The following is a 25,753-nucleotide window of genomic DNA, read 5'->3' as shown; positions in this document are numbered from 1 at the left end:
AAAACACGGTTTTGAGTCTTTCTTTGGGTTGGTGGTCAAGCACTAATAAGGTTTAAAGTACAATTGTCAAATGAATCAGAGACGTACACGTACGTGGTAAGTTTGAAAGTTGGAGAAATATGGACCGTCATGATGAATAGAGAGCTTTTGTCATGTGCGTAACGGTCGAAAAATGGAAAGCGTGTCCGCGTAGATGGGCCGCGTGATCTGATCATTATCAGGGAAAAAAATTAACTTTGGAGTTAATTAAGTAATATATTATTTAGAGGACAGCTAGATAGGTGGTCCCGATATGCTACTGCAAGTTTGAATATTTTTTTTAACGTAAAAAATAATAATTCAAGTGCTATTAGCGAGGTTTTTTTTTTTTTCTAGCAAGAAAAAATCATAATCTTTATAATTAAGTTTTAATTATAAGAAAAGTCCTAACAATTTTAATGTAAGTTTATTAAAATAATATAAGAATAGTATAATACTTGTGTATTGTCTCTAGTAACTCTTTGTAAGTATATCAAACTTGGTTTTGTTGGTTGTTCTTGGAATTTTTCTATTTGAATTATTATTCAGTTTAAATTTTAAATTAAACTATAAAAAATTTAATAAAATATGAACTAATTGATTTAACAAGTTTAAAATAAATATAAAACATTAACCAAAAACATGGCTTTATAAAAAAAAATTAATAATGTTTTTTTTATTTGTAAATAATGAGACGATGGTTGACATGACTGGTTTATATTAAATATGGAAGATTGGCAAAAAATATGGCTTGACAAAAAAAAATTAAGACGGTGTGTTTTTTTTTTCTTTTGTAAAAGCTAAGGTGGAGGCATATTAAATCGATTCAGGGTAACTTATTAAACCCCTAACATGTGGCATGATCTTGATTGAATCTAATATAAATTTATTTTGTAAATTATTTTTTATTTAATTATATGACATCAAACACAGGCAACCACAACAAAACAACTTCAAAAAAAAAATCATGACAGGTTGAAAATAACGGTTATTAAAAAAAAAAATTAGATGGAATTTTAAAAAAATAATATCTAAAAAATTCTCAATTAATATAAGAATTGAAAAATACACACACTATGTTTTAAATTATTAAGAAAGTAAATTAAATAAAAAAAACAATACATATGCATGAGCTTGGGTGATCTAGCATGCTAAGACCTTTTAAAAAATCGGCATAAGAGTTTGCCAATTCACGATTGCATGCTTGTTTTTAACTTTTTATAAGCGCAGATTTCAAGCTTTATAGAGGTGGAAAAAAATTTGAAAAGACAATTTTTTGACTCCAAAACTTGATTTCAAATCCATTTTCACCTAAAAATAGTTAAAAATCACTTTTATAATCTCAAGAAATTAATCCCTAAAGCAAAAAATAATCCAAATTGGTTAGAAAACAAGAATTCTCCATCAACCTCAATCTACATTTTGAAGCTATATTCAATCTAAAAAACACTTCAATTACACAATTTTTGTTTAAATAAACACTTTGACATCATGTTTGGCTACTTTTGTTTAAAAAATCAGACCAATTATCTTTTTATTTTCTTTATCACTTTCTAGCAAATCTCTCTCATCTCTTCTTATTCCCTCTCCATATGAAATACCAAAAAGTAAAAAAAAAAGAAGTAAAGTTTTGAATTAAAATATAAAATTTTCATAAAATAAAATTTAAAATATATTATTTAAATTAACTTGAATGAATACGCTAAATTTATGACCCGAATCTTCCAACATGTTAAGCTCCAAGTTGGATTTAATAACTGTGCATACTTCAAACTATTTGAATTGATGGGAAAAGAGAGAGAATCGCATTAACATCCTTACAATGACTACGTTACAAAAGCATAAAATGGGATTTTTTTTTTTTGTCTACTTTACACCTTAAAGAATGAAAGGCTCTCGATTACACTCGATAAACCTTCGAAAAGTTTTCTGGCAAAGCAATGTAATCATAGTTTTGATTTTGAGTTGGAGTACAATAAAAGAATCTATGCTCTTTATCTATAATTCAATCCATAATGCTGCCATTCTGTCATGTTAAACAACCCATCTGGAACCTCATAATTGACTTGACTGCTGGGAGTCTGAAGCATGGATACAGCTGGTCTATCCATCAGTTAGGAGATCAGATGGGAGTTTCAACACCGGATTTACCATTACCATTGCTATTGATGAGGTTGCTTAAGTGGCCATTGAATTCAGCACCATAGATATGCCCCATTTTAGCACGTTTGGTTTCCAGATATCTCTTGTTGTCTTTTGTGATGGGAGTCAATAGCGGAACTCTACCTGAAACTGCCAATCCATAACCTTTGAGCCCGATGTACTTTGCAGGGTTGTTCGTCATCAACTTCATTGTTCGGACTCCCAGATCACGCAACATCTGCCAAGAATTTCCAATAAGATCATGTTAGTTAAGCAAAACACTAGATTGTGTGACTTGTTGATCCACACTCATTTCTACCAGCATGAAGGTAGCAAGTTGTGAGATGGTAAAAGGGTGTGTGTCACTGGGTTCCAACAAGATTGCTACTTGATATAGCCATTTTGGATATCATCAGTGCTTCGTCAAGTTGAATTACAACAACCAGAACACTCTTTAAATTTCAATTAATTGGAATGAATGTACTGCATTGTTTTGCGAACCAAAACCAATTTATTAATGTTTTTGTTATGACGTGTCCTACACCGACGCAGAGTTTCAGAGCATATACTTATAAATTTATGAGAAAACACAGCTTCCTCTGCCCCCCTCTAGTTTGGTCATGGAAAGTGGATGTATATGAAATCCTAGTTAACAATGGGATGCTTTCATTGTGTGGTTTAGGAAATACCTGGGCGCCAATGCCATATTCTCGTGAATCAACAGGAAGCCCCAGCTCCTCATTTGCTTCCACGGTATCACGTCCATCATCTTGGAGGTTGTATGCACGAAGTTTATGACCTAAACCAATGCCACGCCCTTCATGCCCACGGAGATAGACCAACACACCCCTGCCAGCAGCCTCAATCTGCTGCATTGCAAGTGCCAGCTGATCCCCACAATCACATCTAGCAGAGCCAAATATATCTCCTGTGAGGCATTCTGAATGTACCCTCACAAGAACATCCTGCCCATCTCCAATGTCACCCTGTTTGGACCAGAAAACTACTTGTAAGTGTGAAATACACATGAGTTTTTCTTGTAAAAAGTTAGAAAATGGGTGTTCGACCTTAGAAAACCTCTATCTAGCTGGAAAATACAAAACTACAATTGCATTCATTTCAATACACATGGTATTCTGCATCTGTACACAACATAAAATTTCAATACTAACTTTTCTCGTTTCAAAATGAAAAAATTGAAGACGTTTGTCTCCATGTTCTCTGCATTGACTGGAAGTGAACTCATGTTTAGTTAACTGTTAACAAGATTGCATGTGCGTGTGCATGTAGGTATTCTTGTTCTAAGAACCAAATGCTACATTAAGCTGTGGATTAGCTAGATTCCAGAAAACTAGCTTAGCATGGACTTTCTGTATGTTTTAAAGCACATTATTTCCTTTCCTTCTCTTTCAAGATGCAGTTTCAAACCTGATTTAGAAATGATTCTTTCCAGAGGATCTAATCTTCGTCCTAATAACTCTAACATTTGGCAGATCCTATCTCTATAAACCATTGAAAGTTGAAAGTGCAATGGAGCGACAACAACACAAAAACCTTGTAAGCAGTCAGTCTACTACTATAAGAAAATGACCTGAAATCATTTTCCTGTCTTCGGAAACATTAGTTAAAAAGCTAAGCAAATAGTTTGGATTACTAAATTATGTTAATTCCTCACCTTAACCATTGCAATATGCTCAATGCCATCTAATATTGACCTATAACAGTAAGCTGTGAACGGTCCCCACATTGTTGGTATCTGAGCAGCAGAAGAACGATCTACCAATTTATCAGTCTTCCTTCTATACCTGTCAATTATTATATTTTTGTTAAGAAAGTACCACAAAATCACTTAAAAAAAAACCCAGCAAGACAAACTATATTTCTACTACAAAAGTAAGCAGATAAACACCTGACACTGATAAAGCTACTTAACCATAATCTATTTGTTTGATAAGGATAACGTAAATCTCCCAAAGAAGAAAGAAGATGGAACACATTACCTGATTAAATCAGCTATAGATATAATTTTCAAGTTCTCCCTCTCTGCAAATTGACGGAGCTTTGGTAATCTAGCCATGGAGCCATCATCATCCACAACCTCACACAGAACTGCAACAGGGTCCAATCCAGCTAGAACAACAAGATCAACAGAAGCTTCTGTATGTCCAGCTCTTTTCAGAACTCCACCCTCCCTATACCTCAATGGAAAAATGTGGCCCGGACGGTTGAAATCATCGGGTTTTGAATCTTTGGATGCTAGAGCTAACATTGTTGTTGCCCTATCATTAGCTGAAACCCCAGTGGTTGTACCATGTTTTGCATCCTAAAAAAGTCATTTGCAGGCAAAAAAAAACTGAGAATTGTGATGGTGAACTGTAGAAGTACATTAATTAGTTATATCTTTGTGTAGCTACTTATGTCTGAATAAGTAACTTTAAATGGTTGACAAAGAATAAACCATGGAATGTAAAGCATTGGAGAAAGTAGAGCAATGAACCATTTTACCGGTGTTGTATTTCTGTTTCTTCTGAACAAAATCATCACAGAATAAAATACAAAAATTCACTGTCTTGCATATAAACAATTCATACTTTTCAAATATATCGTTACAAAAGAAAGCATTTTCCAAGCACAACCAAGGCTAGATCGATTAAATGTTAGAAGTTTATATTACTCCAAGAGAAATGAGAGAAATTCTTATTTCTACTGAAGTGCAATCTGCGCAACTGTGTTGACACTAGAAACTCAATTCTTATTTCACATACGAAATCCCAAATTCAGAAAAGTACATACCACTGTCACAGTGAATGCTGTACGAAGTTTTTCATCATTTTCGTTTTGCCTAACCATCAAAGGGAGCTGTAACCTGTCCAGATCTTCCCCTTGCATGCTTACACAAACTATTCCAGTGCCATGCTTCACAATAAATGCCATAGCTTCAGGAGTTGCCAACTCTGCTGCCATAATGAGATCCCCTTCATTTTCTCTGTCTTCATCGTCTACAACCACTACAATCTGCAACAAAAAATTAAAACATCTTGATGAAACTGTAAAGCATAGAAAAGCTATCATAAACAACAAAGCAAAATGCAGGAAGCAACTACCTTTCCTTGGCGAATATCTTCAATGGCATCGGGGATGGAAGAAAATCCTTCTGTGGGGCGATCCAATTCATGGTCATCATTACCTACGACAAAATCATTGGTGATGGAAGCAGTATCAGCTGATAAGGTCCCAACTGAACCATTATCAAGAAGAGTACTCTTTGCTGCAACACCATTGCCATTGGAAAAGGACAGCAGGTCATCACCAGATATCAGTGTGGCTCGAGTTTTGCCAGCACCCTTAATACCAAACGATGATTTACAACCATCCAGACGAATCAATGCCAAATTCAATGCATTCCCATTTGCACAAAATGAATTCACGCCATGTAATCCATTGAACAATTTGAGATTTCTGCTTGACCTGCACATAAATATCAGTCAATAACCATTTCAAATATCAAAAATCAATAGACAGAGCAGTTCCATTACGGCAAAAATTCACAACACAACAATAAACTTATCAAAATGCAACAAACATATACTCCATTGGATTGCTAAAGAGTGGAACTAAAGAAAATCCAAATTTTGAATCATGAGAAAGTATTGTTCATCTCCAACTCCTCTTCTAAAAATCAAAACTTTACTAGAATGAATGGTAAAAAAAAATGATTCTTTTCTAGTGATCTCAGTCTATCCTTTCTCTTACTCCTCTTCTTAAAATCATATTTGATGAAGAATTCTTGATCTGATAACAGCATAACGAAAGACAGAAAACCTATTTCTTATACACAAATATAAAATCAAACACAAAGGGTCAACTGATCCAAACACCGCTAATAAAGATAGCACAACCAAAACGGATAACCATTTATCATTCAAAACAAATGTAAATCAAACAGAGGAACCATTGACCATATGAAAGAGCAAGCAAAATCGAAAGTAGAAAAATTTAACATGATAAGCCATTAAAAGAACCACCAAAACATTAAAAAAAAAAAAAAAAACTTACTGGGAGCCAGAGAGAGCTGCTCTTGTGGTAGTTGAAGGGTAAGAAGAAACATTAAAAGAAGCCATTTAAAAATAAAAAGAAGCTCAAGATTTTATACCTATGGATCTTTTAAGATAAAAGGGTCTCTCTTTGGCTAGTATTTATATTGAAAAAACGAAGAGGGGGAGGCAAAATTGAAGAAGTAAGAATTAAGAAAGAGAAGGTCATGAAGAAGGAAGCAACGGCGAATTGTAAGCGCACGAGTAAGGTTCTTACCCGCAGGTGACGTGGCTTCCATGACTAATATTGCACCCAAATATTTATTTGTTTTTTTAGCAAATTGAAAGGGAGTTGGGTGATGCTAGCATGAATGCATTACTTATATCATGTTTATTTTCATGTTTTAAAAATATTTTAAAAAAAATTATATTTTTTTAATTTTTTTTAAATTAATTTTTTTTTTGGTATTGTTTATTTCATTTTAATGTATTGATATCAAAAATAATTTTTTAAAAATATATATTATTTTGATACTTTTCCAAATGAAACATTTTGAAAAATAAATTTTTTATTATTATTATTATGAAGAGTTTGAAAAACAACCTTTTGGTATTATTTTAGTCCTTTAAAAATTAGATAAAAGAAACACTAGTTTCTAATATCAAATTTTCATTTTTGATTAATAAATGTGTTTCCTATAGTTTTATATTTCTTGCATGAATTTTTTAGTCTCGATGTTGCTGGCAATACCTTCAAGTATCCATTTTGGCTTTTAAGGGCGGGTATGCTCATATATATATATATATATATATATATATATATATATATATATATATATATATATATATAAAAACCCAAAAACTCCTTTTTATTTGTCTTAAGAAATTACATAATACTTGTAACAAATATTTCAATAGCTTTTTTTAATCAAAGATTTAATTTCTAGCTAGCTACCAGTACAACTGTGATAATAGACCAAAGAGCTAGTTTAAGGAGGAAAAAAGAAGAAGAAGATTGCAACATAAATAAATAAATAAATAAATAAAAACTTTGGAAGAAGATTTCACGTAAATATTGGTTTGTATCACTACTGATGTTCATTAATTAAGGGCTTAAAAGATAAACGAAAAATTAATATTGAAATTATTAATTGAAGAAATTAATATGTAAACGATCATCAAATAATTTTTTTTCCTGTTATGGATATTTGGGCATGTATTTAAAGAATAAACAATTAAATTCTACGTGGAAAAGCAAACAAATTTGAAACTTCCACTGTGATAAATACATTAATAATTGTCCACTTTGAAAAATCTCACAGTCAAGGTGGATTAAATATGGTATTTTATAGTTTAAAATATTTATAATAGATATTTTGATTATTCTAAAGTATCAATGCTACAAATCTCTTTAACACAAACAAAGATATGTCTGTATTCCAGAATTTTGTTGGGTTAATGTTACAAATAAAAAAAATAAAGGATAAAAGCATATTTGATTGAATAGATAAAAATGATATAAAATAAATTAATTTTTCAAAAAATTTTAAAATAAGTTTTTATATTTTAAAAATAAAAATAAAAATATAGAAAAGATTCAACTTTCAACTTTTACTATGTAATTGTTGAGATAAATTTTTTTTTTTTTTATGTGGTCATGCTATGAGGTGGTTGGTAGGTAGACGATAGAATGTTTGTGCAGTAGGATAACTCGTATTAGCAAGAACAAGACATGCAAATGTGTGCCATGCAATTTGATGAAATGCTCACCACATGCAACGGTGTCACTGACGGCAGGGCCGCCGCATGCAATCTGATTACTACGACGGTGATAGTTATTTTCTAAAGAAAATTCAAAAATTCATAAAATCTACCCATAAAAACAAAAATTTAATATTTCATTCGCAAACGTGAGTCAATCTATATTTTTAAAAAAATTAATTTTATTTTGTTTAAAGTTATTTTTTTATATTTTCATTCTATTTTGATGTATTAATTTTAAAAATAATTTTTTAAAAAATAAAACATATTATTTTAATATATTTTTAAATAAAAATATTTTAAAACTGCTGATTGGCTGATTGGCCAAATATGAGCAGCAGCTGTGACGTAGCAAGGTCTCCTTCAACAACTGATCCAAAATCCAGAAGAGAGGTCTAGAAAAAGCAAAAGAGCCGTGTGATTGGACGTTGATTCTGATCTGTGTCCCTATCCACTGAATGAAACGTGGCTAATCAAAAAGATGGTGAGTGGCTGGCCCACAAGTCACGCCATTTCGGAGACTCTTAAGTTGCCTTGCATGATTAACATGCTTGCTTTGACCACCACTTTCCTCCTTTGACAATGCTTTGACCTTTTGGCATGCATGACGTTTTTATCAGTTATATAAATCACCAGTCAAGAGTTGATTTTTTTTTAAATCCAAACAATGTTACTTTGACTAATTCTGTATTTAAAAAAAAAAAAATCAACAGCTTGGCCGGGTTTTAACCGATTAGATTTGAGTCGACCAACCACTATTTTGGATTTTTTTTTTCGTGCAAGTTAAGTCTTCTTTCCTTCTATTTTTACTTATGCCCCTTAAGTTTTATAATTACGTTTTTATTTATTATTTAAGGATCAAATTAATGTTATTTTCTTTTTCTTTTTTATTTAAATGAGCCATATACATGTATATTTCTACAGTTCAATAATTAATACAATAATATGTTAATTCAGTATCCGACTTGAATTGGACATCAAATTAAATCATATAAAAATTGATGTAGTCTAGTTAAAATTAAAAAAAATATTATTTTAATTTTTTTTTAAATAATAAAAATAAAATTTTAAATTAACTTTAATCAACTCATTCAAGACCTATATCTTGGACCAGTTAACCAGGCAGCACATAATCGATGAATGTATACATTAACATATTAACATAATGTACGTGCCTTTTATTAATTAATTTGGATCAAATGGCAGAATATTGAGTATGAAAACTTTTACTTGACGGTGAATTGATCGACTCTTGGTTATGTCACTTATGGATTATTATTATTATTATTATTATTATTATTATTATTATTATTATTATGTTATTGAGTTTTTTTTTTCTCTGTAGTTATCGCTATATTAATTTTGTCAAGTTTTGTTTCGAAAAAGAAAATTCTAAACCTTAATAATTAATGTGCAACACTTGTAATTAAGTGAGTCGTAATTCATTTGGACTCGGTAATTGAATTTCGTGATAGGATTGTTTTCTCTTTTTTGGATACGTTCTTTTAATATTTATCCCTCCGTAACAGGAATTATCAGATTAAAATTATTTATTTAAATCAGATTCATTTTTTATTACATCCATCAAAATCAACACATCCTTGTTAAATCCAACTAAATATTTATAATATATTTTTTTATCAATTAAATAAACTTCTAATTAAACATTCATACCATTATTTCTAATGAAACAACAAATCTCTTTAACAATATGCATGTAATCTATTTTACATTTTAAATGCTTGGTTATAATTTTTAAACAATTTTAGAGATCAATTGACATTTTTAAATGTCGAAGATACTTGTTTACTGTTAAAACTAGAGACCTCGATTTTATTGACAAGACGCAATTTCTTGCATTAAAATTCTAATTTGTTTTGAATCTTGGTTAAGATACTAAATTAAGCTCTTATATTATAATAGAAAATATACACGTCATCTATACATATGAACATTAAAATATACACATCAAGTGTATGTATACAAACCATATAGGTGATACACCTATCAATCTACAAAAAAATATTTACTTTAGCTTTACTATTGATGCTTTTTTTAAAAAAAAAAGTTACACAAATAATAACTCTATGTTAAAAACAACCTTTGTTGCATTCCAAGTAGTTATTAATTTTAACCCAAAATATTTAGAAAATCATCTAGGAATCTTGTTAAACAATTCATGAACTTAAAAAAATAAAAAATCACCTCAAATCCAAAATAAACCTGAAATTAAAAAATTTCTTGAGCTTATATTTATTTTTAGGCGCTTTTAAGGTAATTGAATATTAATTTAGGCTTAAAAAAACTTAATTATATAAAATAAAAGTTTAATAATTAAATTGCAAACTTTTTACAAAATTATTGCTACAATCCAAAATGATACGTGAGAGAATGAATAATAAATGAAGCTACAATAAAACTAATAAAATGACTTGTGATATAGTATAAAGTAAAACCAAAAACCCTTTTGAAAAACATACACACACTAATTAAAATTAAAAACCTCAAAGCTATGGAGAAGAGATAAATTCTTAAATTAACACTCTTAATAAAGAAAAATACCTGCCTAAAATCTAGAATACAAGAATTTTTTAAATTTGTTTTATGGAGTAGCCATAAAAGACATGAATAACTTCAAAAAGCCTTTGTAAATGATGTACATTCTCGGACTTGAGACAACATTTGATCTTAAATTTTTTCGATTCAATCCGGTTTAACCCTTTCAATCAGTTACCTAGACACTGTTCCAAAGCAGTCAAGTTTAATTTTATAAACCATGCATAAGACATGAACAGCTTCAAGAATCCTTTGTAAACCATGTCCATTCTCCATTCTCATACTTAAAAAACAACGTTTGACCTTAAAAATTTAAAGAATGAAAGGTCCTCAGTAACGTCTCATATCTTGTGGCCTTTGTGGCTTCCGATAATTTCCCTCCTCACACGTCAAACACAAAAAAAAACTATCCTTGTAGTTTCCGCTCCCTCTCCCTCCCCCACTGTATACCTCTCCCTCCCAATCTCTGTTACATAGAAAACACAAAGGAACAGAGTGAAAATGGAGAGCTTTGCCCTCCACTCTCTCTCCACCACCACAACAACAACCACCACCTTCTCCACCTCTCTCTACACCCGCATTTCCCTACTCCACAGATTACCTAAACCTCTCTCCATTACCAAATCCTCACCATCCATTCCCTTACTCTCCACCATCAGATCATCCACTCAAAAACCTCTCTTTTTCTCTGCATTTCACACTAAAAACAAAACCATCGATTTGAAATTTAGAATTCTCGCATTGGACACAAAATCCAGTGACAACCCGTTATCAGACTCGTCAGAAAAACCAACCCCACCTCAAAAAGGAGCAAAATTGATACCCCTTTTGATATCTGTCTCTATAGGCTTGATTGTAAGGTTTGCTGTGCCTAAACCAATAGGAATTACCCCACAAGCCTGGCAATTGTTGTCTATTTTCCTTTCTACTATTGCTGGTCTTATTTTAAGTCCTTTGCCAGTTGCGGCATGGGCTTTTTTGGGTTTAACAACTTTACTTGTTACTAAAACTTTGTCATTTACGACTGCTTTTAGTGCTTTTACTAATGAAGTTATTTGGTTGATTGTCATTTCTTTCTTTTTTGCTCGCGGTTTTGTTAAGACTGGATTAGGTGATAGGATTGCTACTTACTTTGTTAAGTGGCTAGGGAAGAGTACTTTAGGATTGTCTTATGGTTTGATACTTAGTGAGGTTCTTATTGCGCCTGCGATGCCTAGCACTACTGCTAGGGCTGGTGGGGTTTTTTTGCCTATTATCAAGTCATTGTCATTGTCAGCAGGGAGTAAGCCTGGCGATTCCTCTTCGACAAAGCTCGGTTCTTATTTAATCCAGTCGCAAATGCAGGTTATTTTCTCTTTACACTTTGTATCTTGGTTTTGTATCATTCCTTGTTGGTTTTGCAATTTGTGTGGATGTGCAGGTGCGGTTACTTTTTCAATTGTGGATGTAACAGTGCAATTTGTAATGTCATTTGTGTTTGTGAGGTTGTTTATTTTCCTTTTTCAACTGGAGGGATTAAATGTCGAGGACGTTGTTGCTTAAAAGAATGATATTTTGTTTGCTGATTTTGCTAGTTGATGAGCTCTTTTTCTTCATCATGAATTTAGAAGATTCATCAAAACGTCAGAAAGAAATGGGTGGTTGAATTGCGTTTCCATGGGAAAGTGCCTTTTTTTGTAGTGAATTGCTAATTAGGCTGATGTAAATGTCTTGCCACCATCCTGACGAGGCTTTACGGCATGTCTAGGTGGCATCTCGTAAGAGAATGTGCAGGCTTAATCGTGAAGGGAAATGTATACTAGTTGGGTTCCTCAGTTCTTCACCTGATTATTATTATCTGGAGAGTTCATAAGAGGTCCCGCATAAGGTTTTTAATGCAGGGGCTTCCTCTCCTTCTTGTGGTGGAAATCCTAGTGGTGCGGCCCACAATGAGGATGCTGCACAAATGATGGGGTGAGCTGCAAACAAAGGTCCATTGGTTTTATGAACTGGGATGCCATGATTTAGTGGATAGAGGAATAAATTCATTCGCTACCATCAGTCTAGGCTCTTGGGAGCAACTGATATTTTGTTCCTACATTAGTTAGTTTCAGAGCCAGCCAGGAGGTCTCAGGCTCAATCAATTCCTTTACAGGGGTGAATGATGCGAGGGCATCCTCTCTCTCGGAGCAGAAATCCAAGTTGTGGGACCCACAATGGCGGTGGTCCATGCAAGGGACCCACGCATAAAGGACCATTGGGTTTACGAATTGAGATGCTATGAACATGTGGATATAGAAATAAATTTCCCTCTACCATTAGTCTAGGTTTTTGGGAGCAACGGGCAGTCTGTTCCTGCATCAGTTTTGAATGGATTGTTAGCTTTCAAAACCCTTTCATCTCTGTTCCATGTTATCAACTAAAAGCATGGCTTTGTTTTCCTCTGTGGCATGTCAATGGTTTCTAATAGCTTGTTCTTAAATTATAGCTCTCTCTTTTATATTCTCATGTCTGTTACCTAAAGCTTCACTCTCTTGCAATGTTGTCCAGTGTGCTGCCAGCTCCAGCTCTCTTTTTCTAACAGCGGCAGCTCAAAATTTGCTGTGTTTTAAATTAGCCGGGGAACTTGGGGTGATGATTCCAAACCCTTGGATTTCTTGGTTGAAGGCTGCTAGCTTGCCAGCATTGATTTCTCTTCTAGTAACTCCACTCGTCTTATATAAGCTCTACCCTCCTGAAACCAAAGACACTCCAGATGCCCCTGCAGTGGCTGCAAAGAAACTGGAGACTATGGGTTCTGTCACAAAAAATGAATGGACCATGGTTGGTACAATGCTTCTTGCAGTTTCTTTGTGGGTATTTGGGTAAGTCATTTATCTCATAACACCTCAGATTTTATTAACTTTTTAAATGTAACTGGAACAGGATCTCCATACACAAAGCATAGATTACAGCTGACACATCAGCGTAAATTAATAGAAAAAAAATGTGGAGAGATCAGAATTTCCTTAGAACTTCGAATTGTTTGTTCCCTGTTGTGGATTTCTGAACCCAGATGTTTACCCTGGACTTTTGGTCGTGTGGATGTTGTCATGATTGAGTGGGTTGCATCAGCAGGCTTAAGGTCCGCAAGAACAGAATGCCATATAGTTGATTTGTTATGATCTGCTGCAGCTTTCTGGGCATTCGTATGAGTTTGTGTATCTTTTTCCTCTTTAATTCCTTGGCACCCAATGATAATCTTCCCTCCTCCCCAGTCCCCAGCCCTAACAAAAGTTGAATGTGCAAAGTGGTTTTCTCATTTTATACTTTAGATGTTCTTATACTAGCTAACTGCTGTCTTAAAAAGACTTGGTCATTTCTGTGGAATAAGATGATAGTTGAATGTGATTTTTCTAATAAATTATTTCTTTAATAAAATCATTCTTTAACATTGAGATTGATTTGAAATTAAATTTTATAATTTTTTTCGATTTATTTTTTATAGGATTATCTCGATTTTATGACTCGAGTTGCAGGTTTGACAAGTTAACCAAAATCGACTCGAGTTTTTTTTTAATTTAATTTATTTTCAATCTCATCATTCAACATTGAATTAATTAAAATGAATGTTTATAATTTATTTTGACTTGATTTTTATAGGGTTGTCATGATCTAATGACCATGGTCGCAAATTTGATAAATTAACCCGGGTCAATCGAATATATCATTTCTCAATAATTGAAAAAAAATATCATTTAATATATTATCATATCAATATTTAAAACAAATATTCAACATGCATCATATTTTAAATTCATGATTAAAAGAATTTATTAGAAAATATATTAATAATGTTTGAATATTTTTTTTTTATAAAAAAAATAATCTGACCGCATTGCAGCGCATGATAATAATCTAGTAACTAAATCACTATATTTTGTTAAAAGAGAACATGGCATGTCGTTCAATCCTAAAACATTATTATGTTCACTGTCGATATTTTAATGCTTTCTTTCTGAAATGTGTTTATGGTTTTGGATTCTATATTGGATGGTTTGTTTGCAGAGATGCTATCGGAATACCAAGTGTAGTCGCTGCAATGATTGGCTTATCAATACTGCTTCTGCTGGGAGTTCTTGATTGGGATGACTGCTTAAGTGAAAAATCGGCATGGGATACCTTGGCTTGGTTTGCAGTTCTAGTGGGAATGGCGAGCCAATTAACAAACCTCGGTGTTATATCCTGGATGTCTGGTTGTGTATCCAAGAACCTTCAATCTCTCTCTTTGAGCTGGCCTGCTGCGTTTGGGGTTCTTCAGGCATCTTACTTCTTTATCCATTACCTATTTGCTGGTCAAATTGGTCATGTTGGTGCTTTATACTCTGCATTTCTCGCAATGCATTTGGCAGCTGGGGTGCCCGCTACATTGGCAGCTTTGGCTTTAGCTTACAATACAAATCTTTTCGGTGCTCTTACCCATTATAGCAGCGGTCAATCTGCTGTATACTATGGAGGTACGGATCTGCTCCCCCAAATTATGCAAGCAGTTGTGAAGCATTTCTGCTTCGAATCTCGCTTCATGAACTTTATTTTCATTGACAATCTATGAAACTCCACGCTAGCATTTCTAATTGTTCTGTTTTAGGGTTTTCCATGTCAGAGATCTATCTGTTGTGATCACACTGAGAAGTAATTCTGTCCTAAATTATCTGCGTCGAGTCGTTAGCATAGCATCTGATAGTGTTTTAAATGCTTTTTGCAACAGCTGGTTATATGGACCTTCCTGATGTGTTCAAGCTCGGCTTTGTGATGGCCCTTATTAATGCCATCATCTGGGGAGTTACTGGAACTTTCTGGTGGAAATTTCTAGGCCTCTACTGATTTTCTTTTGCACTGTAAGTAACTGCTGGGGCTCCTTCTGAAATGATATCCTGACTTGGAGAGACAGCTGAGCCTACAACTTTGAAAAGAATTTATTTTTTCTATCTTGGATTTCTCTATTAGTTTCACATGTATAGCATTATGAAAATAATAATGCTGATTGAAACATTCAACTATTTTTTAGCGAATCAAAGTTGCAGAAACTTCTGTATCAATCCTTTTATTAATTTTGTTTTTCTTACTTTCTGTTTGATCTTTGGCAACACATTATTGCTCATCACCATTGTCGAATTATGCTATGTTTGTTCCACGAGATCTGCCAATGTCCTCAACTGGACTTTGCTTTTTTTGTACTGCTGTGACTGACCATTACAAAAGGGCAAATCCCAGATTGGAATTTTATGAGAAGCAGAGAAAGAGAGGGATAATCTCAGATTGGAATTATAGGAGGTTGTTGAAGTTTTCAGTGACTGCTGGAAATAATTGCTTCTCACTCCAAGGTGCTTTTCCAGTGGCCCCAATTAAACTAATGACCATGCAAATTGGACAGCTTCATCCATTGGAAGATAAAACGCGTTTCAAGCTGAAAAGCATAATTCTTTATGCCTTTTTAGTTTGAACAGCAGTTTTTACAACGTAAACAAACTATCCTTGAAAAGTCTAAACTACAGAAGCAACCATGAAATGGACCGTTCAAAAATAATTTTCTTTCTCAAGACAAAAGTGTAAAAAGTCAAGCTTGAAGTAATTCACTTGATGACTTCTAATACTGGGCTCCAAGTCAGGCATAGAAAACACATACATGACATGGAAGGGTAAAGACTCAACTGCAAAAGCAATGGAAGGAGTAGAAGGAAAAGGAAAACAAACAATCATGCCCTTATGCTTAAACTATTCCATTTTAGACACCAAATCTTCACTTCACTGGTTTCTTTTCTTTGATACTTGGTGAAAAATGCAATACTCGTACCTTTGTTTCACCTTCATCTTGTTGACAATCAGTTTCAAGGCTCCCTTCACAAGATCTGAGAATTTCTCATGCAATTCAAATGATCTTAGATCCTTAACTAGCTTCTCCAGTTCCATAGACTATGGGCTTGATTGGAATACGTCAGACTCAAATTGTTGCACTTGGATAGGAGTCACCTGTGACAATTCCACTGTTTCGAGTAAAAGGGTAGTCAGGTTAGAACTTGGGAGCAAAAGACTCAGAGGAATAATTAACGAGTCCTTGGCAGGTTTGGATCAGCTGAGTATACTGAACCTCTCACAGAATTTCCTTCATGGATACCTTCCAGCCAGATTACTCCACCTGCAGAATCTTGAGATCATTGACTCGAGCAATAATGATCTTGTCGGTCCATTACCAGGAGGTAACAATTTATCCTCGATCAGGTATGTTGACATTTCAAGGAACAATTTTAACGGTTCTGTCGATGCAGCACTTTGTGAGAGCTCATCATATATTCACACGCTCAATCTTGGAAACAACTATTTCACTGGTGAAGTTCCAGCAAACTTTGGAAGGTGTTCTTCTCTGCAGCAACTCTTTCTTAATGACAATCACCTCTCAGGAAATCTCCCCAAAAGCCTCTGGCAACTGCGAAATCTTCGTATATTGCACCTTCAGCATAATTTAGTTTCTGGGCCACTAAATGATGAGATTGGTAAACTTTCCAACCTTGTGGAATTGGATATCTCCTCCAATAAGTTTTCTGGAATTCTTCCAGATGTTTTTGAGAGGCTTAAGCTTGAGAATTTCCTTGCCGGCTCAAACAACTTCAGTGGGCATTTGCCCATGTCATTGGTAAATTCTCCATATATTGTAATTCTGAATTTGAACAACAACACCCTTAATGGTCCAATCAATCTCAATTGTTCTGCAATGGTTCATCTCACCTCTGTCGATCTTGGTTCTAATAATTTCCATGGTCCGCTGCCTGATGTTATATCCTCTTGCCAGAGACTGACCAATCTGAATCTTGCTCGTAATAACCTTGGTGGTGAAGTTCCTTTTGCGTTCAAGAATCTCCAAGCCCTAAGATCCCTCTCACTCTCAAACAACAGCCTTGTTAACATATCATCAGCCCTAGCAATTCTACAACATTGCAGAAACTTAACTTCACTGTTCCTTAGTTTTAACTTTCACGGTGAAAAAATGCCCAGAAATGTGAATTTTCACTTCAGGAACCTCAGGGCACTTGCTATTCCTTATTGTGAACTTACAGGTTCCATGCCAACGTGGCTGAGTGGCAGCAAGATGTTGCAACTTTTGGATTTGTCATGGAATAGACTGTATGGAACTATTCCCTTCTGGTTCCATGAGTTCAAGTATCTCTTTTACATGGATCTGTCGAACAATTCTTTCACTGGTGAAATACCTGAGAGCTTGACAGAGCTACAGGGCCTGATCAACATGAAAATATCATCAGAAGGACTTTCTTTAGGCTTCCCACTTTTCTCGTTCGTAGCAGATGGTGCAAAACTCAAGTATAAAGGTATTTGGGGCTTTCGACCAACTTTGGACTTGAGTTACAATAAGCTCACAGGAACCTTATGGCCAGGTTTTGGAAATTTGAAAGAACTCCACGTTCTGAAGCTGAAAGAAAATCATCTCTCAGGAACCATTCCCGATAGTTTCTCAGGCATGACAAGCTTGGAAGTTTTGGACTTATCTTATAATGATTTATCAGGAGAAATACCTCTCTCACTGGAAAAGCTCAGTTTTCTGTCGAAGTTCAGCATTGCATACAATCAATTGCAAGGAGATATCCCTTCAGGAGGCCAGTTCCTGACATTTCCACCTTCAAGCTTTGAGGGAAACAAAGGTCTGCGTGGACAACAGCTTACTCCTTTTCAGCCTCAGCAGGCTCCTCATGATGTTCAGCTGGCTGATGAAGAAATGACTATAATCGGTTTGCAATTTGGACTTGGAGTCATGACTGGGTTCCTTTTCACTGTCACCTTATGCTTCGCATCCGGCTGGGTGTTTGCAAAGACATGATAAACAAGCATCAAAATCAGTGAGTTGAGCACCAAATGTAGCAGGAATTAAATCTAAACAGAAGTGGCCATAATGGCATTTAGATCTGACAAGGAAGGTGGCCCTTGTCATTTTTGTAAATGTGGATTTGGGAAGTTCTATGTAATATATCTCCTGTTTCTTCTCATCTTTCCACTTGTTCAGTTTGCCAAGTATATATCTGAAACCACACATCAAAACAGTTGAGCTTTCTGCTTGTTGAACATGCCTTCTAATACTATTCAGTGAATAAATACATTTCAGAGGATTGCAGGCCTTGTTTACCTAGGAATGTAAAGGGAGTTTCTGACATCAATTCCCTCGACTACTCGCAAACCTCTCTCCGATAATTGTTTTCTTCTTTTTAGGCACTTCTCTTCACGTTCTCTCCCTCTCTTTCACTCCTTTTTTCAGGGTTCAAAAATAGGATTATATCATGAACGGTATAAGAAGGCAAAGAGATCATAAAGAAATAAAATATTGAAAAAAGGGATAGAGATAACAATTTCAGAGTGTCCCCCCTGTAAAAACAACACCATTTAGATTTCTTCTCTATTTAATTTTAATTAATAATCCCAACTAATAATTCAAAGAAATTATTAAATCCAAAAGAGCTTATATTGCCAAGCTGAATCCTGAATCATTACTATATACTACTGATTTATCTTATTAAGATAAATGCACTCCCATCCAAAAATTATATATAAAAAAAAGCTTTGCATTTATTTAACTCTGATAACTAATATGGCGGGTACCCCTTAATCAGCCAACACACTATCTTTTTCCTGCATTATAATATATCAATATTCTACAGGTAAGTCCAGAGCAGAAACATCATGATAAACATTGTGGTTGGAGACGGGCAAAATCCCACTTAATAAAGAATACATTATAATATATGCCACTTAACCTTCCTTTCTCTTTCCCATTGTGAATCTTCCTTCTCTGTCCCATGGTATTCCACGAAACCATAGTGGTCCGAAACTGATTTGTGAGGGGATGTTCGGGTAATTGAGGGGCACTGGCTGCTGGGTAATTTGTTGGCGTGGAGGAGCTGTTGCGGTTGTGGTGGTCGTTTTGTGATGAGGAATAGAAGTGGGAGGAGTTGTTGTTGTTATGTTGTTTGTGGTGGTTGATTCTGTGTTGTGGTTGATTTGGCAGGGAGCTGTTCGACGAAGGAGAGAGGCTGAGATGTGGGTGTGGAGTTTCGCCATACTTGTCAGATTCTTCTTTTTCTTCGATGGAAATTTTGAAGAGAAAAGAAGTAGATGAAGTCGGAGATGAATTATCCGAACTCTCCCTCTTTGGAACTACTCGAATGACTCGCCGTATTGTACTCATATTTACTATCCACTTCTTTTTTTTTTTTAGAATTCGAGATTCCTTGCTATAATATTCATGGGTCTTGTGTTGTTTTTTAGGTCAGGTTGCTGATTTGCATCCAATAATAAAGGAAGAAATTAAATGCATGGCATTTTCCGGACACACCAGTTGCATACACTGTCTGCCAGCTATAGTTTTAGAAAACTTCGGTGGAAGCACGAGCCATATGGTGTGTGAAGGTGAAACCTTCAAAACTCTCGTTACCAGGGAGTAATATTCTCTAGTTCTCTACTCTATTTTATTAGTGTTTGAAATCCTGATAGATATTATTTTTTATTTTTTAAAATTTATTTTTAATATTATTATATATTTAAAATTATAAAAAATTAATTTTAAAAAAATTAAAATTTTTCAAAAACACTATTTAACACAAATACAAATATTCTCTTCGCATATTATATGAACTTCAATTGCGCTGCACGTTTAGAAGGCACTGAAGGATCTGTAGAGCCAAAAGACACAAGATAATAGGCATACGCACAGCTACCATCATAACAAGCAGGTGGTGGATAATGTCATCGTATCGTGCACACCAAAGGCCCAAGAAGACAATACAAAATGCCTCAATAATGGTGGGTCATGAATTCATGACACCTGAACCCCATCAAAACATGTACCAAGTACGTTTCGTTTTTATGCACCAGGAAGAGCATACTGGGAGCTTGAGATCTCAAGAAAGCTTGGATTCTATTTCATAGCAGTACTATTACACATAAATGATCCAGACGAGAACAAGCTAAAAAACTAGAGCAAAGACAAAGTTTAATCCAGTCTAAGATTGCATATGGATATCAGTCAAACTACAGCTACCAAATAGAAAAACAAAAAGGCCTAACACGTTCTAGATGATTCCCTTGATACTCTCTGACTGCAAATTAACTGCAGTTTATACAAACATCATCAACTCGGGCCTACTATAGACGTTATCCTGCTCATCCTCCAGTATAGGATAAGCTGCCACAAGAGCATCCTGAGCTCCAATATACAGTGAATTGTATATCTTCCAGTATACTTCCCTGACCTTCCGGGCAGGATGGAACAGCCCCTGAAGACAGTAGTTCAACACAACAGCAGCACCTAAGGCCACCCTCATTCCTTCAATGGCTTCAGTGACAGCATTTATCACATGAGGGGAAGTCTCAAATATGTTGGGCCACACATAGTTAAGCAAGTGGACCAATGCATCTTCACAACCCAAACCAGCCACACCCAAAGCCATATGCTTAACAGCGGAAGCTGCAGTCTGCCTGTGAACTAAATCTCGGTCCATGAGTGCATCCTCAAGTAATGGAGTCACTGCATAGATATAGTCTTTACCCATTTCGCCAATGTACTCGAACAGGAAAGAGAGGGATTTTAAGACACCATTCTGCACATTAAGCTCTGGGACACGATATTCATTCATCAAGGCAGGCAAGACCGTAAAAGGTGAACAGGTTTCTGCAACTATAGCAATTGCAACAGTTGTGCAAACACGGTTTTGGCGCTCCTGGACCTTGAGATTATTTAACAGTGTCGCCAAGACATCCTGCGGTCCAATGGCCTTAGCAATGTAACCAAAAGTATTCACAGTAGCACGCCGAATGCCCTTCTTGTGGGCCTTAAGCATCTCAAGAAGCTCAAAACAAATCCTCATCCACTCCCTGGCAGGAACAAACTCAGCTCCACGATCAGCAATTCGACCAACAAGGTCAATACAGTTCTCCTGGACTTTCTCATGCCTATTCTTCAGAATTGGTGTCAGTCTTGGAAGCAAGTCCTTAATAGGAGGAGTCATTTTGGTCATACCAATGACATTGACAATTGCTTTGAGAGCTCCTAGAATTGAACCAAGAACTTCAGGGTATTCTTCTCCCAAATACTCATACAACACAACACCAAGATGACCCATCAGTTGTTCCTCCTGACATTGCTTCATGACAACAGCAATCCTAGAAATAAGATCAGCAGCTTGCTGTCTCACTTTAGCACTCTTGTTGTTCAAGCGCCACTTAATGGTACCACAAATCTGGGGAAGGTAAGGTTTCACCCTCTGTCCAAGAGAATTGACAACTGCACCAAACCCATTAAGCATCACATTAGCATCATCACTGGTCTGCTCTTGGAAAGCATAGAGAATACCATCAATCAAAAGCTCTTCCAACCTAGAATCAATATCAGATGCACCCATGTTCGCAACAACCTTCTCAATTGTTTCCATAACCATACGCCTATATGGTTCACTCTCATCTTTCAGATCCTCAACAATTCTGCCAGCAATATCTTTAACACCAACCTTGTCAGCAATCTCAACAGTTGTTTCCACGAGTTGCCTATAATTTCTCCTATCCAAGGCCATCCTTCTAACCCAGAAGTTCCTAAAGAACTCAGGAAGAATATCAGAACGTATATATTCAGCCTCCACGCCCTCTGTACTCACACATTGCTTAACCACTTTCAACACAATCTTCTTCATTTCTTCATCAGGTGACTGAAACTCACGTATCAGAATAAACATGACTTCCTTGGTGTAGTAGTTGGCATACATAGCATCCATAAGAGGAATAATAAAACCAATTGCTTTCAAGAATGCAGCCAAGACCTTGCCACGGTGTGACCTAATGCCCTTCCACAATGGCTTCAGAACAGAATCAAAGCTTTCAATGCCATATGGGGCAGCAGCCTCAGCAAGAGCAGCCAAGGACAAGGCAGTGATTGTCCTCACCTTCTGATTCTCATCATTCAGACCATGTTCTATGATTTCCACAAGAGACCTCAAATGGGGAAGAACAGCACAGCCAATCAAAATAGCAATCTGTTGAACAATTTTGATTCCAGTATGACGAGCTTGCCAGGATTTCTTACTCTGACACACAGCTTTCAAGAAGGGCAACAATGCAGGAATCCCGAGAGCTGAAGCGACAACGCTGAAAGCTCTTGCAGTTGTGTTCCTAACATACTCATCAATATTATCAATATCAGGACGCATAGCAGCAATCATAGTGGCCAAACCAGCTGCTTTACTCAAATTAGAAATAATTTCTCTCCCTTCCACACGGGCATAATAATCCTCATCAATCAAGAGTGGTTCAATAACAACAAGAATCTTATGAACATAAGGCCTAACTAACTCATCCAATTTATACAAAACCCTATCAATTACCTTAACCAGAAGATGCCTCTCCTGATCCTCCAAGGTAGGCTGCATAAGCAGTGGCAAAATTCTGTTGAACAACGGCCCAGCACCAAACTCTCTAGCCTTATCCGTCAACTGCCTCAAAGCAGTCTTCCTCTGTGGAGGTGTCCCGTTCTTCACTTTCAGTAAAAGTTTCATAATCTTCCTCTCTTTCTGCTCCTCTGGGGACAACTCCTCCTCATCTTCCTCATTCAACAAAGCACCAAAATACTGATAATCCTCAGGTTTCATAAATGGCAACCCAGCAGGAGGCTCCTGCCCTAGATCAAACTGTTGCCCTCTGTTCTCATCAGGAATAGAATAAAGAGGAGTGCCCATTGGTGTTGGGGTAGCCAACAACTTCCTTGCTGGTGTCCTAATAGGCACATAAGAAGCCGGTGGCTCCAAAATCTTGTACCCTTCTTGAGGAAACATAGCATCCAACTCCTCATCAGTCAATGGCCTATTCCTCTCCTCAATATCCTTCTCCCACCTCAGCAGATTATACTGCTCAGGCGTTATTGCCCCGCGCATGGCAAGTGCATTCGGAGTTGGAGTAGCCATATCAATTGCACCAAGAGGAGTAGGTCCAGGAGTCACACCACCAAGACTAGGAGTAACCGCCCCAAGAGCAGGAGTCGCACTATCCATACTAGCAGGAGTCTCATCCCAACGAGACTTTTGCCTTTTCGGGGTAGGGGTAACCATTCCTTTAGGAGTAGCGTCCCAAGCAACACCAGCAGGAGTAGCCCCTGGCGTAACCCCACCTGCAGGAGTAGCATCTGAATCAACCACTCTCCCCGGTGTAGGAGTCTCATCCCACCTATTCCTCCTCCCAGCACCAGGTGTAGCATCTCCAATCCTCCCCGGAGTAGGTGTCGCATCCCATCTCCCAATTCCCGGTGTAGCATCAGGTAAATCCCAATCCGAACCTGTCTTCGCCTTCTTAACCACTTTCCCATCATCCTCCTTCGATTGATCCCACCTATTGCTCCTTTTAGGCACTGAACTCGCCACCTTTTCCTCCTTTCCAGCCCTCGCCTCCTCTTCTTCCTTCTTTTTGTTGGCAATCTTCCTCAACAACTCCTCCTTTTGCTTTTTCAAAGACTCTTCCATCATAACATCCGAATAAGTCCTCACACTGGGATCCGGCGTCTTCTCACCGGCAGCAAAAGGATCATGCCTCTCCGGCGAAATAATTCTATCCAATCTCCTCCTCCTATAATCATCCTCGCGATCAATAATTCTCGATGGCTTCCTAAACCCATCAGTTTCTTCGCTATCATCACCGCCACGAGGCATTTCTTTAAGAACTGATTTCGGTGCAGTATACGAAGCGAGTCTCTGAGCAACTTCGTTAAGACCCATGTCGGGTTCTTCATCATCGGTAGCTGGAATCGATGTTTCATAAGCCTCACGGTCGACTCCACCATACAAGTCACGATCGAAGGTTAAAGAGGTTAAAGAGGCAAGTTGTTGTTCCATTTTTTTGCGTTCTTCTTGGGTTTTGGCGATTTCAGGATCCATTTTGTTAGGGTTTTTTTGTGGGTTTTTGCTGAATTGAAATGGGAATTTGTCAGATTTTTATTGAGTGTTGTTTTGGAGAATTATAGCGGAGATTTGAGTTTTGAGTGAGAGAGGATGGCTGTGTGTTTGGATATTTTGGGAGTTAGTTGTTAGTTATGGGCTAGGTTTTGTTGGGCCATTAGATTAGGGTTTCATAGGGCCAAGTTTTATGAGTACCTTGTTTTTTAATTGATGGTTATCACGATAGTGTTTTTCTTTTACATAACTTCGGGCATTAATTTTTAATTATTTGAAGTCCAATTATATATTTACGTAGAAAATATAAGATTTGACATGCTTATAAAAAATAAAAATTTACATATTTTAGACATCTTAAAAAATTGTGAAAAAATTTAAAGTGAGATGAGGTAAGTATTCAATCTATCCTTATATTCTAAAATGAGTCAATTATATCAATATATGTTAAGTGAGTTTTAAATATATTATTCTGATAATTTTTATATCCTAAAATAAATCAATTATATTCATATATGCTAAGTGAGTTTTAAATATATTATTCTGATAACTTTTTCAGCAAAACCACTAGATGAATGGACATATACCAGTCATTTTTTTATATATATTGAATAATAGTATGATAAATTTGAATAAAAAAAAACATTTCAATGAATTGATTGATGCACCACCATATATGCAATAATGAATCATCTCCCATTCTTTTAAAACAAATTAGCAAAACAAAAAAACAAAAAAATCAAAATATATATTTTTGATGTATTTATGTTATTTTTGCTATTTTAGTGTTTTCTTTAAAAGAATTTAAAATTTAAAAAATTTATTTTCAATGCATTCAGTTTTTGACGCAATTATTTCAAAATCATTATTTATTTTTCTTATTGAGTTGATATTGAAGTTGATTTTTTAAAAAATATGAAAATATATATAAAAACAAAAACATTATGTATGGACAAGAAGACTAAAAGTGCAAAGAAAAAAAATGAAGGACCAAGATGATTTTGAGTTGCTTGGTCATTAAGTTTGCTTAGAAACCAAGCAATTGAGAGGCAAAAGATAAATTTATTTGGCCTATAAATAATGAAAGAATCTCACAAGCAAATAGGGGAGAAGAGAAATTAGTTATAGCATTAGCCGTAAAAAAAATACACACAATCAATTAATTTTTTCAACTACACATTCTCCCTAAAGACAAAAAAAAAACCCTAGATCTTATCTTTACAACACTAAAGACGCCCAAACCCAACACCCTGACAAGCCAACCTCTCTCCCACAAGCTTATTGTTTGCCCTAACCCTT

At 35.6% G+C, this 25,753-nt stretch overlaps 4 protein-coding genes across 4 annotated transcripts; 2 read left to right on the top strand and 2 right to left on the bottom strand.

The window, feature by feature from the left end:
• Positions 1-1,782: 1,782 nt before the first annotated feature.
• LOC133680763 (bifunctional riboflavin biosynthesis protein RIBA 1, chloroplastic-like) lies at positions 1,783-6,449 on the bottom strand. The gene is made up of 7 exons (XM_062103746.1): positions 6,217-6,449; positions 5,265-5,628; positions 4,954-5,175; positions 4,161-4,483; positions 3,836-3,965; positions 2,850-3,146; positions 1,783-2,398 (listed from the first exon to the last, which is right to left on the bottom strand). The coding sequence occupies exons 1-7, from the start codon at positions 6,279-6,281 to the stop codon at positions 2,141-2,143; spliced, it is 1,659 nt and encodes a 552-aa protein (XP_061959730.1). The 5' UTR covers positions 6,282-6,449; the 3' UTR covers positions 1,783-2,140.
• Positions 6,450-10,863: 4,414 nt separating this feature from the next.
• LOC133672702 (dicarboxylate transporter 2.1, chloroplastic-like) lies at positions 10,864-15,594 on the top strand. Its single transcript, XM_062093195.1, has 4 exons — positions 10,864-11,855; positions 13,041-13,354; positions 14,538-14,986; positions 15,238-15,594. Exons 1-4 carry the CDS (start codon positions 11,013-11,015, stop codon positions 15,351-15,353), a joined length of 1,722 nt encoding a protein of 573 aa, XP_061949179.1. The 5' UTR covers positions 10,864-11,012; the 3' UTR covers positions 15,354-15,594.
• Positions 15,595-16,032: 438 nt separating this feature from the next.
• Positions 16,033-18,523, top strand: LOC133672691 (phytosulfokine receptor 1-like). The gene has a single exon (XM_062093184.1). The coding sequence runs from the start codon at positions 16,309-16,311 to the stop codon at positions 18,355-18,357; it is 2,049 nt and encodes a 682-aa protein (XP_061949168.1). The 5' UTR covers positions 16,033-16,308; the 3' UTR covers positions 18,358-18,523.
• Positions 18,524-20,428: 1,905 nt separating this feature from the next.
• Positions 20,429-24,584, bottom strand: LOC133688047 (uncharacterized). The gene has a single exon (XM_062107430.1). It carries the CDS (start codon positions 24,437-24,439, stop codon positions 20,645-20,647), a length of 3,795 nt encoding a protein of 1,264 aa, XP_061963414.1. The 5' UTR covers positions 24,440-24,584; the 3' UTR covers positions 20,429-20,644.
• Positions 24,585-25,753: the final 1,169 nt, after the last annotated feature.

Source organism: Populus nigra, chromosome 1 (assembly GCF_951802175.1).
Source record: "Populus nigra chromosome 1, ddPopNigr1.1, whole genome shotgun sequence".
NCBI classification, from domain to species: Eukaryota; Viridiplantae; Streptophyta; class Magnoliopsida; order Malpighiales; family Salicaceae; genus Populus; species Populus nigra.
Note: the sequence above shows the minus strand (reverse complement) of the source record. Positions and strands in the feature narration are given on the sequence as shown.

Excerpts from the sequence above, each read along its gene's own strand:
- LOC133680763 (XM_062103746.1), bottom strand. The coding sequence starts at position 6,281 with ATGGCTTCTTTTAATGTTTCTTCTTACCCTTCAACTACCACAAGAGCA. Across the intron at positions 5,629-6,216 it reads GCAGCTCTCTCTGGCTCCCA|GTCAAGCAGAAATCTCAAAT; the intron begins GTAAGTTTTTTT and ends ATTTATGTGCAG. Across the intron at positions 2,399-2,849 it reads AATATGGCATTGGCGCCCAG|ATGTTGCGTGATCTGGGAGT; the intron begins GTATTTCCTAAA and ends AATTCTTGGCAG.
- LOC133672702 (XM_062093195.1), top strand. The coding sequence starts at position 11,013 with ATGGAGAGCTTTGCCCTCCACTCTCTCTCCACCACCACAACAACAACC. Across the intron at positions 11,856-13,040 it reads TAATCCAGTCGCAAATGCAG|TGTGCTGCCAGCTCCAGCTC; the intron begins GTTATTTTCTCT and ends AATGTTGTCCAG. Across the intron at positions 14,987-15,237 it reads ATCTGCTGTATACTATGGAG|CTGGTTATATGGACCTTCCT; the intron begins GTACGGATCTGC and ends TTTTTGCAACAG.
- LOC133688047 (XM_062107430.1), bottom strand. The coding sequence starts at position 24,439 with ATGGATCCTGAAATCGCCAAAACCCAAGAAGAACGCAAAAAAATGGAA.
- LOC133672691 (XM_062093184.1), top strand. The coding sequence starts at position 16,309 with ATGCAATACTCGTACCTTTGTTTCACCTTCATCTTGTTGACAATCAGT.